Source organism: Condylura cristata, unplaced genomic scaffold (genome assembly GCF_000260355.1).
Source record: "Condylura cristata isolate star-nosed mole 26May11 unplaced genomic scaffold, ConCri1.0 scaffold00023, whole genome shotgun sequence".
Taxonomy (NCBI): domain Eukaryota; kingdom Metazoa; phylum Chordata; class Mammalia; order Eulipotyphla; family Talpidae; genus Condylura; species Condylura cristata.
The window spans coordinates 13,554,507-13,574,008 of NW_004567124.1; the positions used below are offsets into that span (position 1 = coordinate 13,554,507).

The 19,502-nt window shown below is 33.9% G+C and overlaps 1 protein-coding gene across 5 annotated transcripts in view; it reads right to left on the minus strand.

Annotated features, from left to right (window-relative positions):
* TCF12 (transcription factor 12) overlaps positions 1–19,502 on the minus strand; it is a 315,088-nt gene that overhangs the window by 32,042 nt on the left and 263,544 nt on the right. For all 5 annotated transcript variants that reach the window (XM_012728670.1, XM_004687757.1, XM_004687755.1 and 2 more), the window contains 5 exons: positions 15,260–15,365; positions 14,114–14,253; positions 13,693–13,837; positions 13,304–13,368; positions 1,056–1,134 (listed from right to left, as the gene is read on the minus strand). In XM_012728670.1, the coding sequence (XP_012584124.1) occupies positions 1,056–1,134; positions 13,304–13,368; positions 13,693–13,837; positions 14,114–14,253; positions 15,260–15,365 (535 nt within the window). The remainder of the gene's footprint in view (positions 1–1,055; positions 1,135–13,303; positions 13,369–13,692; positions 13,838–14,113; positions 14,254–15,259; positions 15,366–19,502) is intronic.

The following is a 19,502-nucleotide window of genomic DNA, read 5'->3' on the forward strand; positions in this document are numbered from 1 at the left end:
CCAACCCTGTGGATTTATATACACATATATGAGATTACAACTTAATGGACCTAAAAATAAACTACCAGCAGAAACAATTATTCATCTCCAAGTCTTACATATAATACATCCAAAATGAAGAGAATAGAAAATGTTGTTAAATGTACTTCCAAATGAGTATTTTCTGTGCTAGCTAATAAAATTTTTGATTTACCTCCTTCATCACCTTATACCTTAGTCCCAACTACCTAGCCTTATTTTTACCCAGTTATAACAAAGTTCTTAGAAATTATCACAAATTTTAAGAATTGAAGAAGAGGGCCTCCTTGTGGTACAGGAGTTAGTCTCAGTACCATCAAACTATCAGCAGTCACTGTAGCATGAGTTCAATCCCAGGCCAGAGAGCTGACCCACATGGCACAGCAGACCTCTGCTGTCTTGCCCACTGCTCTCTTCAGCAGTGATTTTCAGTAGATCTGCCTATTCTGCTCCCCATTCTTTCTCTGGTGAATCCTCTCACCCTCTGCACCTCTGGCCTACAGCTGACTTCTATGCATACATAAAAAATGAAATCTTAAAAAAAAAAAAAAAGAAGAATCTGAGAAAATAAAAGATATAAATAAGTAAAAACTAGCAAGTATTGCAGTTCATCATAAATGAACTCAATAAGAAAGACCTGTTTACCTCACCCTCAAAATACAGATTATTCTCTGGGCCCTCCCTGAGAGGGATATAACCTCCCTGAGATTAGGACGTAGCACTACAAGCCAGCCACAGCTGCTTCAGTGCAAGTTTGATCCCCAGCCCCAGAGGTGACCCACATCTCACCCACTGCTCCCCTCAGCAGTGTACTTTGTTGATCTGTCTGTTCTGCTCCCCACTCTGTCTCTGGTGAATCCTCTCACCACCCCTGCACTATACTCCAGTTCTCTATGTATAAATAAATAAATCTTAAAAAATATATAAATTATTCTCTTTACTTTTACTGGATTTTTCTGAAAAAGTAAATACACTTTTTATTATTTCCAAGTAGCTTCATGTATGTTCTTAAATAGTTACATAAAACAAAAACCTACCTGTGAGAGGTGAGGGTGATCCAACTGGTGTTGATGGATTTGATGGAAAACTACTGCTGGTATGATCAGGAGAATAAATCTAACCACAAAACAAAAGACAAACATGTATTGATATGTGACAACAGCAAAAATATAAACATGTTTCCATGGAGTCATTTTTATAATGTAAGTACCTATCCCTAGACTCAGGATGAAAAAAATCCTAGAAAAAGTCATCAAAATAGTCAATTTTAGGACTATTCTATTATATGAAGGCAACAAAGCCTCAGTTTTAATTTAAACCAGGATAAAAAGTATTACATATACTCTAACATGAGAAAAATAAAATATATCTACTATTTAATTATCATAGTTGAATGTAATTTGTTTCTGTTAGAGAAGACCAATAAATTAACAAGTTTGATAAATAATCTTTCTACTCCATCCAACTAAGTGAAATCTGTTAAAAGTAATCACAGGAAACTATCAACTTAATTTTTCTGGAACAGTAGTTAAAAAGTGCTAAAGCCAGAAAAGAATAATATTTTTATTAATAGCTACCCCTTCTGATTTGCAAACTTGTTCAGTTTACTAAATTAAGCTCAAAATGATTTATGTTATGAAAAAATTAAACTTGCTCTCTTAGGTAAGAGACATAAAAGGGATCCAAACTGGGAAAGAAGTAAAAAGCTATCACGATTGGTAAACATGATAATATACACTGAAAACTCTAAAGACATCACTAAACAAACAAAACAATTAGAAACAATGAGTAAAGCGGTAGGCTACAAAATCAACATGCAAAATTTGGTTGCAGTCCTATATAAAAACAAAGAGAAGAGAAAGAAATCAAGAAAAACATCCTACTTACTATCACATAAAACACAATTAAATGTGGGCTTCCCTGGTGGCTCAAGGAATTATGTTTCAACTATGAAGCTATAAGCAGCCACTGTATCTCAAGTTTAACCCCAGCCAGGAAGCTGGCTTACATGGCACAGGAGACCTCTCCTGCTTCATCTGCTGCTCCCCTTAGCAGTATATATCTCAGTGGATCTGCCTGTTCTTCTCCCCACCCTGTCTCTGTTGAGTCCTCTCACCCCACATACACCTCAGTTCTTGTATGCATAAATTAATAAATCTTAAAAAAAAAAAGCCTCAGAAAGACTTATACAATGAAATCTATGACATTGTTGAATGAAAATAGAAAACACAAAGCAATGGGAAGGTATTTCCTGATCATGGATTGGAAGAATCAAGATTGTAAAAATGGTCATATGAGCCAAAGCAATAGACATATTCAGTATAATCCTTATCAAAGTTTTAATGGCATTTTTCAAAGAAAAACAGACCATTAATGAAATGTATCTATAACCACAATGGACCGAGAGTAGTCAAAGCCAGCCAGACAGAAACGAACAGGGGTATTACACCCCAGACTTCAAATTATATTAGCAAGTCATAGTAATAAAAAAAGTAAGGTATCGGAATAAAAACAAGACATACAGATCAGTGGAGTAGAACTGCAAGCCAGAAATACTTGTAAGGGCACTGAATATATGATAAAGGGGGCAAAGTACACATCAGAGAAAGTGTCTTCAACAAATTGTGTTGGGAAAACTGTCAGACAACTGGAAAAGAATGAAACTAGACCATTATTCCATATCATAAGTAAAAAATAACTTAAATGGATAGGTGACTCGAATGTGAGACCTGAAACCACAATACATAGAAGAAAACATACACAAAATATTCAAGACATTCAGATATCTTTTTGAGGATTCAACTCCAACAGTGAGCAAAACCAAAGAAAAAATAAACGATTGAGACATCTAACTAAAAAGCTTCTGCACACAAAAGAGGGTTTCAATAAAAGTAGGATACACTGTTGAATGAAGAAAATATTTGCATATCATCTATTTAACAAGGGGGCTAGTCTAAAATCAACATAAATCACACAATCAACAAAAAGAAAGCAAAACAATAAAAAGAGGGCAGAATAGCTAAACAGACATTTCTTCTTCAATGATAAACCAGCACAATAAAAAAGCTTCACCTCTCATCTTCAGGGAAATGAAAATTAAAGCCACAATGAAATTACTACACCTGTGAGAATGGCCCATAGCAAAAAGACCAGAAACAAGTCCTGGCGAGCATGTGGAGAAAAAGGAACCTTTGTACATGACTGGTGTGAATGTAAATGAGCCCACTTCCCATGGAAAACAGTATGGGGTTTTTCAAATTATTAAAAATATATTTGCCATATGATCCATTAATTCTACTCCAGGTGTCTACCTGAAGAATACACAAATACTAGGATATTCATTGCAGGAGTATTTACAATAGTTAAGCTACAGAAACAATCTAAGTAGCCAACAACATGTGAATGGGTTTAGTCGATGTGGTACACATACACAGTGGAATTCTCCACTATAAAATAAAAGATGAAATAGTGCCATTTGCAACAACATAGATGGAACTAGATTATGTTAAACATAACTGGACTATGCTAAGCAACAAGTTCAGAAAGAGAAAGACAAATGGTGCATGATTCACTCATAAGTGGAATATAGAAAAACAAGACAGGAATAGTGAAAATGCAAGATTCATTCAAGTTTCCTTAGCAATTCTAACATTTAAGATATTAGATATTTTATTTTTTAATTTTATGACAGAACTGTTATTTTATTTTAAAATTTAAAAAATATATTCATTACATCAACCTTCATTTTGTACAATGTATGTCTTCCCTGTGAAATTCCCACCACCAGCTCACCTGTGCACCATCAGAGTCCCCTGTGCTCTTCCCACCTCTGTCCTGGTCCTTCTGCCTCCTCCTCCCCTACAGAATGTCTCTCATCTATAGTTGTCTGATGATTTTGATTTTTACTTTATTATAGTTACTTTTTCTTTTCTGATTCCTTTTTTGTTTTCTCTACATTCCTCCTGTGAGACCATTCGATAAAAAATATTAGATATTTTAAAGATCCTTAATCTAAGTGCCTTAATCTAGGCCTACAAGGTATGTTTTAGAACAATCTTATAAGAGGCATAATATATTTTCTTCACATCTCGTGTTTAATTTAGGGCAGACACTCAAATTATGTGGGTAAACTATGTTCAAATTATTTAAAAAGAAAATCTACTGACTGGGGCAAAAAATCATCCAATAAAAATAACCTTGTTCTGAATAAGCTTAGAACTCCAATGAATTAAGAGGCCCAAATTACTGTATATAAATAATCTCTGCATTTGTTTTAAAGAAAGTATAATATACTGAAACAATATTAGGACAGGCTCTCACACAATTTTCTAAGTCATAATTAACAAACTTGTGACTTTCATTTTTTAAAAAAGGAGGTGAGTTTGATTTCTGGCCAGGGAGATAACCCGTATGGCATAGCAAAACCCTTCTGTCTCTCTCATTTGCTTCTTTGCAGTGTGTTTCAGTATATCTGCCTGTTCTGCTTCCCCCTCTGTTGCTGGCAAATCCTCTCACCCCCTGCACTTCTGCCCTATACCACAGTGTTGGATGCATGAACTAAATCTTTAAAAAAAAAAAAAAAAAAAGAAGTCATTTTGGTAAAGGAAAGCGATCAGATATATTTTAAAATATTTTATGGGAAGATTTAGTAATAGATCACATATTCTAAAATCAATATTGCCTAGTCTTAAAATTGTTACTTAAAGTTGTTACCTTTTTAAAAATTTAGGGGGCACATGAAAATTATAGCTATAGGTGACATTTTGGTTCCTACAGGTCAGCACATACAACTTGACTTATAGCAAGCATGTAAGTAAATAAGGTCACTTTCAACAAAGTATGTTTCAACATACCCCTCTAATTTTGTAAATCAAGATCCATAATTATACCTTTTATCAATAATTGATGCTAGTATATATGAAATATGTCAAGTATAATATTAGTAAGACAAGGAAGGGTTATTATCATTATCACAAACTAGAACAACTTTACTGATTTTTCTATGCTCTTCTCTACTAGGATTAATAGCATGAAAACACTGGAGAAATACTATTTCTTTTCTTTCCTACCTTTTTGCTTCTGTTTTCTCTGTAACACTCACATTGATCCCTAAGTTTGTTTACTTGTTTATTATCTGTCTCTTACCCTTTCCCCTAGTAAAATGTATGCTCAAAGGATTAATTACTGCCATAGCTTCAGATTTTACCACTGGTAAATTATGTATGTATTAACAGAATCATCACTGTTGAAAATTAGCATTTGAGTATTTCTTTCCAATCCTTGTATGTACATACTTGTTACAACTTGCCTTTACTCTTCTTGCTCTCAATTAGGTTTCTCTAGAGAGCCAGTCTATTTTCTTTTCTATTTATCTGTATTTTATCTATTTGATAATCCCATTTTTTAAATAAACTACCAAATATGCCATCATTCTTATGAATGACTCCTCAAATGGTATCGCTAGCCACATACTGATTGCTGGATTCCCTCACTTTGATATATATACTTTTAACTCAAGCTCATTATGTCCAAACCCAAACCTTGCATTACAGCCTCATGCTGTCTATCCTTCTAGTCTTTACTTTTCTGTCTTCTCTCCCTTGGTTAGCATCACCATTCTCATCAGCACCAAAACCATTCTCTCTTTCTTTACCATTTTCACCACAGACATTAATATCCACCATTCTTTAAAAATGTTTCTGGAACAGGTACCTATCATTATCATTGCCATACAACTACTTTAAAGTTTACAAAAACTTTTGGGTGGACTATTTAAGTCTTTTTATTTCCATTTACTCCCTGCTTCTTTCATCTCAAACATAAATGCCTGTGCTATTGTCCTAATCAGTTTTTAGCAGTCAAACCAAAGGGAGCACTTCCTGTTGCATACTAAATAAAAGAGAATGACAGTTGATGTCCTTTATAATTTGGTCATGAAAACATATTCCTACCTTTTAATCTACTGATAGCTTTTTGCACCTTACTATCTAAACAAAGTATTATTTATCACTTTCTGAGTATAGCTTATGCTTTCAAAATGCCTGTTTAACTGTTCTCCAAGGGAATGCTACATCACTATCAAAGTCTAGTTCAGAACTCACCTTCCTGTTTAGGTGTCATTTTCACTTCCCTTATACTTTCAAAATAATCTATACTACTCTTTGATCTTTTACTTCATTGTACACTAGAGAATATGTAATTTTTTACATAACTGCTTTATTTTCATTCCATGGTAAGCCCTCCAAAGGTAGGAGCCTAATGTATGTTCAACATTGAATCCATCACTGTCTATCACTGTCTTAGAAGTAGGTGCTCAATATACATGTTTTTAAAATTGTAAGCAATTATACTTGAGATCTGCTATATCATATTTTGATAAAAAGCAGGACCCAGCAAATGATAGCAATTAACTTAGCCTTTTAGAAATGGGGTTCTATAACAAATATCAAATGGGGAAAAAAGATCTTGTTTTAAAAATTAATTTACTGGGCCCTCCCTGGTGGAGCAACAGGTTAAAGTGCAGCACTATGAAGCTCTCCAGTGCCACCTCAGTGCGAGTTTGATCCCCAGCCAGGGGGGTGACCCATATGGCGTGGCAGACCTTTCCTGACCCGCCTGCTGCTCCCTCAGATGTACTTCGTCAATCTTCCTGTTATGCTCCCCACTATGTCTCTGGTTAATCTGCTCACTGTCCCAGCACCTCTGACCTGTACCCCTGTTCTGTATGTTTAAGTAAATAAATCTAAAAATATCAATTTATTTACAAATAAGTTTTATGGTGTAAAATTTGAGAATTATTGTCCACAGCACATTATTAGGCACATACAGGATCTTAAGGGGTTAGTGGATTATTAACACTTATTTTCCCTGATATCTCTGCCCTTGTAATTAATTTCTAAGTATATCAGGTGATGACTTTTTTTGTCTTCAAAAAGGAAGAGGAATTATTTTAGAATCATATATTAATTACTACTATACAATGACTTAGCAAGATGTTTTGATACTATATAAAAATAGGGATGAGCTTTCAAAAATCACCAAGAAACAGCAGAACCAAGTGCCTCAAGGACCAAAAAATATATCAAACATTACCAGAAATGTTTCAAGTATAAACATATATATAATTCCTGGTGTCTTTTTAAAAGTAGCCTTTCTCTTTGCACAACAAAAATTATTTTCTAACTAGCCATCACATTCCTTGGTTCTATTTTGCCTTAAATTTAAGTGATGGCAAACAGAACTGCTATTAATGCTTTTCCTGAAGTGGCAGATAGCCATGCAAATTACAGAACTTTTTCTTGATCCTTTATTTTTATAAAAAGAATGTGTATAAAGTGAAAGGAACAATATAACATTTTAAAAGGAGGATAATATTGTCTTTCAGATCACAGATCATTACATTAAAGTTTATCTCTGCATGTTTATTCTATTACCAAACCATATGCAAATTATACGTCTTTCATAGAAATTGTGTTACTTTAAGAAATTCTAAACTTGAGGCTTTATTTAACAATGAACATTCTAAGCCAGTAATAGGTCACTTTTTATACTTTCTAACCTTAAAGAAGTTTACAGTGATCTTTGAAAGGAAGAAAAAGCCAGATACTTGAAAAACGGGCATGGGAGTGATTTAGAATCTAGAGCATAAACACAAAGTAAGAACTCATTTTGCATGCAGTCTGTGGTCTCCATACTGTTAAATGACCAATGATGAATAACTCCCAGTACCTTCTGCCAGGCTTAAAGTGTAATATGCCTCGTTTTACTGCAACAAATGAGGCTCCTCCTCCTATCAGTCATGGTCCATTCCAGTCAGCAGGGTGCCAATAAGCCAGAGGCTAAAGAAAAGGGCCTCAGACAAAAGAAACACAATAGAGAGTACCCAAGCCCAACCTTGGAACTGTGGGTCTAATTTTTTAAACACTACAGTGCACATTTCAGTTAATCTTTATTATGCTAATGTTATTGAGTCTAAGGAACAAAGAAACTTATTTCATGAATTATTAAAAAAAAAAAAGTCAACTTCCCTAAATTTTCTTTTCTGTTGTTAGAGACTATTGGCCATTTAACTATCCAGAGTAAAACACATGCACTTGCTTGCACAGGCGCGTGCTCTCTCACTCTTCTCTTTCCTCTCCTTTGCTCTAAGGTTGAAATCAAAACATAAATTATCACAAAGAAGTCTGATATAATCAACAAAGTTAAACAGTCCTCCTGTTTGATCTCTTCTAAATTAAAGACCAAGTGTTTTGATATGGAATTAGGCACTGAAATAAACCAGATGTTTCTTCCTCTATATAACTCTCCATGGGCACAATCTTAAAGGGTTATTGTTTGGCAAATGTTCAGGGAAACACATTAGAAATGGCACCAATATCCAGATTTTCCTTTCCTCCTATCTACACTAGTTTATTATCTAAACTAATGCATAATCCACAGGGCTTTGGGAACTTTGTGTAAATACTTTCATGTACAATTCTCTTTCTGGCTAGCCTGAGATTAAGACCACAATTATCCTGGCTTAAACCTAAAATAAAGGAACCTTTGCAAATGTATTATCTGGACTTACATGTTTAATCACACAATATTTTGTGTGCTTTTTAATACCTAAAGAGAAGAACAAAGGTTGTACCCTCTGATGTTTCCCACATGAAAGGCCCTTCTAAGACATTTGAGACAACTGGGAAGCTAGAAAATAACTTCTAATGACAATAAGCATGTTTTTTCTCCAAACTTAACTAGATTCTGTGTGGAAAATGTCACACTGTAAAGAACTTAACATTTCATAATAATTATGGTTACCATTTCCAAAGATCTGTATTAACTAATAAATTCTAACAGGTACGTCACATATCAAATGTAATCTTCATAAAAATTCCTTTTTCTCACCTCTTCTAATCCTTCCTTATCCCAAATGTAATGTTTTTGTTTTTCAGTATATTACAAGAGAACTAAAATGAATATGAGTCTGCAATGGAAGTTAGAGGAAGAATGTGTTTGGGGGAGGTGTCCAATGGGGAGGGGAGCAGCAGATGGATTGAAGGAAGGGATTTGAAGTGTGCAGACTATGGCATGCAGTGATGGAGCAGATGGAATGCATCACCGTCAGCTATGACAGAAATGATTTATGGAATGACCTGGTTGCTCCTGCCTAGTAACAACATAGGATGACAGAGCTGAGTTCCTATGACAACCAAAGCCCACCCACTAACTAGATTAAACATTCTTTCGTGGTTTCCATTCACAGTGAATTTGGACTTTCTTTCCCAAATGCCAACTGATTTGGCTATTATGATGCTCATGATATGTGAAAATATTCAAGTACTTGAAGGGTAATTGAAAATGAGTCTGAAGAACCACTATGATTATCACAAATTCTGGGTTGCCCATATGCCAAGTTTTCTTTAACAGAAGTTTTTCTGGAATAAAATAAACACAAAAACCTTTGAGAAAAAGCCCTTGAAATACGTACATAATATTTAAAAAACCTGCCTAATACCGAAAGTTCAATATTATTATTTGTCTTTCTACTTGTTAAATATCTACTACTGGGTTCTTATAGCAGCAGCAGAAAGAATAAGGCTAATCAATCAATACTTGGGAGGTAACCAGATTTAATATTATTGAATAGTTTTCTTCTTAAATAGGTAATTTTCATCAGACAGGAATGTTAAATACAGAAAAAGTGGAACAATTCCCTATACTCCACACTGTAAGACATAGTCACTGCAGCACTGCTTTTCTGGAAGCACAGAGAAGTGAACTGGTCAGATCAGGGCTCTAATATAAATGGGCTTTACCCTTCCTAACTTGGTGATTCCCTAGGGCAAACTACTTAATCTCTCTGAGCTGAAGTTACTTAACCTTTTAAACTTTAGTTCCTCATCTGTAATGTGGGGCTAATAATGCCAGAGTTTTCTTGAGGATTAAATTAAAGCATGTAAATGCTTACCATGGTGACTAGCACCTAGTAAGCATTTAAATCACAGCCAATATATTTATGGGTTTTGTGTTATCATCACTATTTTTATCATATGATATAAAAGATATCATATTGAATCCAACAAACATTTATTGAGCTTTTTTTTGTATTATATTATATGGTAGATAAATTTGACTTGTACTTGGCTGTAGAAAAAGATTAATTCACAGAAATGATGTACAAACAGGCTCATTCCCTTAAATGTGGTAAGTGCTTCCTACCATTCACACATTAAGTGGTCTACCTTCCCCATGAACAGCACCAGAGTTAACTGCATGCACTTCACAGAAAATGTATGACAACTTTGTGGGAATTCTAAGGTCTATCTCAGGAGGAAAGAAGAGGCCGAAGGAGAAATTTAAAAATACAAAGCAGCAGTGCCTCTTAAACAATTAGATTTGGAACTTTTCTGGATTACTGGTAAATGCTCTCTCAAAAGAACTCCAAAAGAAGTGATTTCAGCCTTAATGTTTTAAGAATCAGCCAGTAAAGTACAATCATTGGCTTTCTCTTTCTGACATTTCAATTTGCATGATCCATGTTGTCCCAAATGGCAATATGTCATATTACTTTATGGCTGAGTAGTATTCACTGTGTATAAATACCACATGTGATTTTACCCATTTAAAGAATACAAAGAAAGTAAATTAACAAACAAAACATAAGCAAAAACAAACCAGAGAATGGTAGTTGCTACAAGGCAAGGATAGAACAGGTAGAGGAGACCGAATGGTTCGCCATCAATAATGACAAGACATTTGGTGGTGGGCAAGGTATGATATACAGTTGCAGAGGCAAGACACTTTTCACCTCAAACCTAAACAGTGCTGTAAACCAATATTACTACAACTGAAAACATTCATTATTTTGTCATGAATGTTCTGCTGCATTGTAAAAGTAGTTGCTTAAGGAAACACTATGTGGGGGGTCACCTTCGTGGCCTAGAGGTTATGCCTCACAGCTAATACAGCCTGAGTTCAATCCCCAGCCAGGGAGCTGACCCACATATGGCACAGCAGACCTGTCCTGTCTCGTCGCTGTCCCCTTAGTATTTCAGTGGATCAGCCTGTTCTGCTCACGACTCTGTCTTTAGTGTCTCTTATCCTCTCTACCTTTGGCTTACATTCCAATTATTCTATGCAAAACATAAATTAAAAAAACAAAAAACAAAAACACTATGTAATTCCTTCAAGTTAGTTTTACTCATTTTAGCATGAGTTCTTTGGTGAATTTGCTTTCTTGGGAATAAAGTTCTCATTTCCTAGTTCTTGAAGGAACCTGCTGGAATAAAAAAAAGCAAACTATTTTTTGTCTTGGAAAGTTTCCTTATAGAGATACTTCTTTCTCTGTATCAGTAGAAGGTATTTATTTCTTGGTTCTACTTGGCTTATTTTATGGGCAACTTAAGTATACATACATACAAATTTATTTAAAATAGTTTTAACTAGTAATCCATTAGTTTATGTTTCTGATTTAATAATGCCCCAATTTTTCTTCCTTCTCTCTGCATCTGTTTCATTAAGACAAAAACAGAAGTTAGAAGTATAGTTCTGTAGGAATTGGGAACAGAAGATATAGTCTCATGAGCTATTAAGCACAAGTCAATATAAATGGATAATGGCTTTAAATAAGTAAGGAATTTATAGCTGTGTAACGATATTTTAAAAAGATTTCTAAAAGATACTTTTAAAATATCTTGATATTTTAAAAAACTTTATTTATTTATTTATACATACAGACCTGTGGTATAGGTCAGAGGTATGGGGGATGAGAGGATTCATTGGAGAATGAGGGGCAGAACAGGCAGATGACTGAAATACGCTGCTGACGATGGCCAATAAGCGTATGAAAAAATGTTCAACATCGCTTGTAATAAGGGAGACATAAATTAAAACCACAATGAGATACCACCTCACCCAGTGAGAATGGCACATCTTCAAACAACTAGCAACAACAAATGTTGGCGAGGATGTGGAGAAAAAGGAACTCTCCTACACTGCTGGTGGGAATGCAAACTAGTACAGCCACTATGGAAAACCCCCCCTCCCAAAAAAAGAAAAAAAAAAAAGAAACATATATCTTTTGCAGCAACATGGATGGAGCTGGAAAAGATCATGCTTAGTGAAATAAGCCAGAAAGAAAAGGAAAAATACCGGATGGTTTCTCTCATAGCAGGAATATAATGGAACAGGCAAGAAAATAATGATAATGATGAACAGCTATATACCAGAGACATTTTGTGGGGGTAGAGTGGGGAATAGGATCAAAACAGTGGGGGGAGGGAAATGCATTAAACTCTGGGGATGGCACATGGGTGACTTGGTGATGGGAAACCCAAGGGGATTGCAACTGAGATGGGAAAATGCACAACAATATGTAAAAATAAAATAATATAACAATAACAACAACAACAACAATAATAAAAGATCTTCAATAAAGTATAATGCTGATTAAAAAAAAAAAGATACTTGTACCCCCATGTTTAGTGCTGCATGATTTACAATTGGAAAGATATGGAAACAGCCCAAATGCCCCAAAGTGGATGACTAGATCAAAAAGATGTGGTACAGATACACAATGGAATATTACTCAGCAATCAAAAAGGGTAAACACATGTCCTTTGCAGCAACATGGACGGAGCTGGAAGGGATCATCCTTAGTGAAACAAGTAGGAAAGAAAAGGAAAAATATGAATGTTTTCATTCATAGCAGGAGTGTAACAGAAAAGGCGAGACAATAATAAAAGTAATAATAATAAACAGTTATATACCAGAGACATTTTAGGGGGAGTGAGTGGGGAATGGGATCAAAAACCGTGGGGGGAGGGAAATGCACTGGACTTTGGTGATGGCTCCTGGGTGATTTGGTGATGGGAAGCCCAAGGGGATTACAACTGAGATTTAAAAATGCATACAATGATGTAAAAATAAACTATTACGTTATTAAAAAAAAAAGAAAGAAAGAAATACACTGCTGAGGCGAACGTCAGGTGGGCCAGGAGAGGTCTGCCATGCCATATGGGTCACCCCACTGGTTTGGGATTGAACTTGTACTGTAGTGGCTGCTGTAGCTTCATAGTGCTGTGTTTTAAACTGCTGTGCCACCATAGAGGTCCTGTAGTGCCACAAGGGAGGTCCCATAGTGCTACCATAGAGGGCCTCTAGTGCCACCAGAGAGGGCCCATAGCTATATTCTTCAGATTATGACTATATTCTTAATTATGACACATACTACCCACAAATCTAATCACTGTACTTAGTAGGATAAAATTTATTCAGCAGAAATTGTAAAAGCAATACTCACAGATGCTAAAGCCTTTCCAAGTGCATCACCGGTCTGGGAGCTCCCAGCACCATTTCCCCTGGTTCCTGGATATTTCAAGCAAGGAAACACAAAGGATTTTAGCAAGTAGGCATGCTTTTGAAGCACTATGCCATTATTTCAAAGATATCCTTTACTGTTTTCTTACAGCTGTCACAATAAACCAGCAAGTATTCGCATGAGTAGTACTTAGCAGAAGTAAAGTCGATTCCTTACCAATTTCTACATTAACAAAGGTCAAATGTTTTTTTTTTTTCCTCCTTCCTTTCACTTTTCAAAGTCAGTATTAAAAAGTATATTGAAAGCTATGGGGTTTACAGAAAATTTCTAAATTAAGTTTCATGGACTGTTTTGAACCTAAAAGAGCTCACCTAGAATGCTATCTGATCCATTGATTGGAGGAGTGTGTGAGGCAGCGACGTAAGGTGAACTGCTTGTACTGCCACGATGGAAGCTGGACATTGGTGGAAGACTTGTGTTTATGTCTGTTGGTGAAACTGAGTGTGGGGGATAACTCTAGAGAAAGGGGGAAAGAGACATGATCTATTAAATACATTTTCTGAATAATATAACATATAATTGGACAACTACTATAACAAGTCAAAAAGAGTATCACATTAGCAGCTAAAGAATGTACTACTGTCATTTAATTTTTAAAAAGACATGTTAATGCAGTAAACTTAAGACAGTTCAAACTTCAGAACTTATGGTAGAATCAAATCTCGTAATCAAAAATAAACAAAGTGAGGACAAACTGTTGATGCACACTAGTAACGTGTGCTAACAGCCTACCAAGCGGTCATGTGAGTGAAGGCTGCCATAACTACTGGATTGAGACATGTGGGAAGTGGAGGTCCCCAGAATTCCACCAAAACCAGGCTGGCTCATCCCATTTGATGAACTCCAAAGGTCAGAAGAATTGTGGGTCCCATCTATGACAAAAACAGAAATATAAAATTTTCCTTAAATCTAATCTTTTATCTTGATGACACTATAAAAATTCAAAGGGCACCCTCATATATTTTTCCACTCATTTTTAACCTGGTCTTCCAGCTAGTTTTTTACATAACTGCTATTTTAAAAGAAGCAAGAAAACTTTATTAAAGGGGGGGGGAGAAGGAGTCCGAATCCTATTTATAGTGGTTAGGCTATTATAGAAATCATTAGACAATCTAAATCAAGTAAGTTAAAAGAGCACCAAATATTGGGCCTGGTGGGATTTAGTTTTTAGTTAAATGGATTACCCAGAAAAACACTTAAGTTGTTAACTTATAAAAAGTAATGTACATTATATTAAACATTCTGAAAAAACAATAAGTTTCTCTAATAATAAACTGATGTAACTGAAAATGACTATTATAGTCAGTCTTTAAATGAAATGTGTTGGCAGTGATTTCACTCAGCAACATAAAATCAAGGAACCATTACCATTTATGTAGTAATTTATTGCTCCTATAGTATATACTTCCTTCCCATAGTTCAAAACCACAGGAAAACAAATAACTATGATTTCCTAGATATGAAAGGAAATTTAACACTTTTTCTTTCTTAATAGAGCTTACTCTATGCTATGCTATTTACTATTTACATTGGAATTCTAAGGATGATAAAGGATGGCATGATTCTGCAATTTAAACAAGAAATTAGAGTTAATAGTTTTCATATATTTGAATTGTAAAATGAGAAAGATGAGCTCTATTCATTTTTCAATTGAAGTACTTTATAAGTTTCAATCAGTTATGGATTAGCATTTCAATTCAATTACATTATAGTCAGCATTAAATAGTATTAGAAAACTTTATAACTAAATTTTAATTTATTTCACTTGAAATACTTAGAAAATGTCTAAATTCCTATACAGATATTTTCTTTCCTCACACCTCTACATTCGCTAATATAAATTAGGCACATACTTGACAAGTAATTGGTAGTACTTACCTTGCATAAAGAAAGTGCTAGCAAACATACTGGTTGGTGGCTTGGGAGATGGATAACTAGGAGATTCACGGTTGAAATCATCTGAATTTGGGGATGGAGCGTATACCTTAAAATTAAATGGGAAATTAAGATTTAAATGATATCATATTGTGTAAAATGAGTAATATACTTCATAAATGTCCTAAATAGACACTTATATCTAATAGACACTTATCTAATATTTATAAAGGCCTACCAGAGATCCAAAAGAAACTGCCTAACTCCATGTAAATAATGTTTAACTTGGTTATTATCTATTAGGTTCATTTAGGTTATCAGAGGAAAAATACAACTCCATAAATCCCTAAAATGCATCTTTGTAATTACCCCAAGTAATTCAATAAAATGATAGCTGTGAATAACTTTGCTTACAAAACATAAATATCATATAGGCTCATGACTCAAAACGAGATGGCAGAAGTCAATGAATGTCTTTTGGCTAGCTCATGAAATAAGATTTTGGTTCACAAAATTCATTCTTTTCACTGTTAGAAGACTTATCTGATCAAAATGAGTTTGATTAAATATTACTGTCCTTTGTTACTATTAAAAAAACAACCATGAAATTGTTCAGAACAAATTCACACAACAAAATTGTTCAGAAACTAACTTAACTTTGTAAATTTAGTAAAATAAAAACCAAATTCTGCTGAGAGATTTTAATTCATTCATTTCAAGTAAACTTTCAAGTCGGGCACAGCTTTTAGAAAAATCTTATTTGTCAGAGCAGTGTTAATTTCCTTTGGTAAACCTTTGCTTCAGATAAGCAAAGTATGAACATTATGAATTGGTAAATGGCCAACATTTTCATTCCTCTGGAAAACTAAATGGGCTGCCAAATAAAACTTAGTAATCAAAATGGGATCAAACTATTCTCATGATGACTACTGAAATCAAGAAGAAAAAAGAGTTTTTAGGTGAAACATGGTCTATTAAAGTAAAAGCAAACCATGGGTCAAGAAGAATGAAAAGGTATTATTCTACTGTAAGCAATAGGTAAAACCTATTTATTTTGCTTATTTTGATAAGGGCAAGCCATTAAGGGTAACTCCCAAATAAAATTTTTAAGATTCACCTAAGTGGAAAAAAACAACAATCATTAAAATTAAAATTATGTGTAAAAGAATTATACACTTTCTTCACAGGCATAGAAAGTTTCTAAAATTACACATAAGAAACTTAATGGTCATACTTTAAAGGATTAGAATTAGGAAGGAAGGTATGTATGTTATGCCCTTCTTCACATTTTCATGTTTTTTCCCTGATCACGTATTTTTACACACTAACAAAAAAGTTGAGGTAGCATACACCAAGAAAAAATGGGAGCCCAACACTACCACTGAATGTATTCTTCCTTTGAGGCGTTAAATAACTATAAAGACTTAAATTACGATGGTGCAACAGTACTTTACATGGGGAGATAGGTGCTGGAAAAATCAGACAATATATAAAATATGTTTAGAGTAATAAGCACTCAGTAAGTACTAGCTAATAGCATCATCTTTTTATCACTCTTATAGGAGCAGTTATACTGCTAACTATCCCTTTCACAATCCCAATAGTAAAAACACACATTATAGTACTGAGAAGTTTGGGACAAGACACATTCCTAAGAATTATCAAGAAGAATTCTAAATAGGGGAAAGTGGAAAAAAAAAAGTCATAAGTATTAAATACATTTTTGTTTGATACCATTACATAAATCTTAATAGAAATATTAGGTATATACAAATGTGTCTGAAATGTATTACTCTGGGTTGGTATTTAGGAAAAAGTTTTCAAGAAAGGAACTGTGCACTTTCTTTTAATTACAATATAGTGTTTAAACACAGCCATATCAAGACAAATGCTGTCTCCTTTACATAAAGTCAAACAAGGTTGAAAGTACAGAAAATGAAAACAGAGTATAGAGATAGTAAGAAAGTACAAATGGGAATAAAACTTAGTGGGGCAGCATTAAAACACATTTTTTCTTTGTTACAAATTTTTGTTCAGTATATATATCATTACAGATCTGAAATATGAAATATAAAATACTCTAATTTTATCTAGATTATAGACAGAAACAGTATGTAACCTCCCACTGATAAGTATGAAAAAAATCCAGTTGATAAATCATTCACAGAAAAGCTACATAATTTGTAGTTTAAATTTATATGTAATTTGTCAGTTACTCTCCCAGTCAAGTCACTGTGTCATGTACATGACCTATTAACACTTTAAAACTTTTTAAATGTTTACAATTATGAAAGGAAATAAAGGGTTTAAACCTTACATAATAGATTCATAGGAATTCCTGTCAAATAAAGGAGAATATTGATCAGGTAATGGTTAGTTAATGGCTGTCACGGAGAGCAAGAAAACCAAGGTAAACCACACACAGCAGAGGAAGAAAGTGGCCTATCCTTTTGTAAATATTTTGAAGCTGTCTGGAGGAAACAGGCTGTTTTGGAGGTAAAGTTTGTTTTTAATAGTAGTCTTTAGAAATAAACTTTTTTTTTAAAAGGGAATTTTAAAGGATAGAGGCTTAGAAATGAAAATGGTAAAAATCCTAAACTACTCTAAATTTATCATTCACTTACTAATATAAATTCAAGGTTTTTAATCATAGTAAAAATATTTTTAAAAACAGTCTCAATGAGGTGAATCTAACAGCATTTCCAACACAGGCCAGATTAACTTTACTTTTGGTATCTTAACCATGGCTTGAAAAAACATAGATGCAATGTTTCGAAGCAGCAGTTGTGCCATTCTCGATTTTTCACATCAAAGAGTTCTTGCGGCAAAGCACAACTGATGTGGTCTCAAAGATTTTATTAACTCCAGATGTAGGGAAACTGCCAGCCAATTCCACAAAAAGAGCAAGTCCCTTTTAGTTACAATCAGTACTGGCCACAAATTAAAAGCAGACTGCTTATGTCATCTGATCACCTGCATATTGATGCCAGTTTTTTCCTAGTTAATGATCTAATCACACATCGAAATCTTTAGTATGATTTTGTGTTACAACAAACTCTCTTAAAATTAAGAGAAAAGAATATGTATATTTTAAGATGATTAAAACTTACTAGGAGTCAAATTATTTCAAAGAGAAATAGAAAGAGGTACAAATGAGTAAGTTCAAATGTGCTATTAAAATAAAGTACTAGAATAATTTCTTTAGAATTCTAGCCTCCATCAGAATATCTGGTTTACAATTTTCCTTCTTTCCCACGCACTTATATTTTCCCCTTTCATACACGGTGATGAAACAAAATTCTGAGTCTGTTGAACATAAGAGTAACATTTATTTCAAAATGAACGATATAAATGAAAATCTGAAAGATACCTCCCTTTCACTGTGAATTATGGTTGAAAAGAATAAAAACACATTATCTTTAATGTCCTCATTCCACCCACCAAACATTTTAAGAATGACAGAGTACTTCACTGATGAAAATTTACAGTTAGTCTTTATAGTGATTACATAATTATTCTTGGAATGTTTTAGCTCATACAAGTAACAGTAGTCAAATTAGTAAAAACAGATTTCTTTTTTTCTGCTTGGATCATTTAGTTGGCCATAAGGATAACTCCAAATTTAGGAAAGACCGCTCTGCTTAGCTACTGAAGACTATGTGCCCCATGCTGAATTCAATCTATCTTTTTTATAATTAGTCATGCAAATATCCTTGAGGGGAGGGAGTTACAATAATTTTCTGACGGTTATTGAGAAAAGATAAAAAGAAATAGAAGCTTTTGCTTAAAAGGTAGTCTTTTCTTTTTATCTTGTCACACTCTAATGCTGAATTAAAAGACGGTGTCATTCCCCATACTTGTAAAGCAGACAACACTTATGTGGTGGCCAATATTTTTAAATGCCCAAATGATGAAGAGATGAGTTGGGAATATTATTTCATATGTGAGAATAGTTACATATCCTAATTAAGATATCCTTCTACAGAAAATAAGAGGAATTCTTCATATAAGCATTGTCTAATAAGTTTCTATGATGATGCTAATATTCTTTATCTGCGCTATGATACAGTAGTCACTAATTAAATGTGAACTATAAAAACACCTGATGTGAATAATATAATCAAGGAACTAAATTTTTGATTTGATTTGATTTAACTTAAACAGTCACATGACTTGTTTACTATACTAAATATAGGTTTAAAGAACAAAGCATATGAAATTACATAAATTTTGAAAGAAATATTTT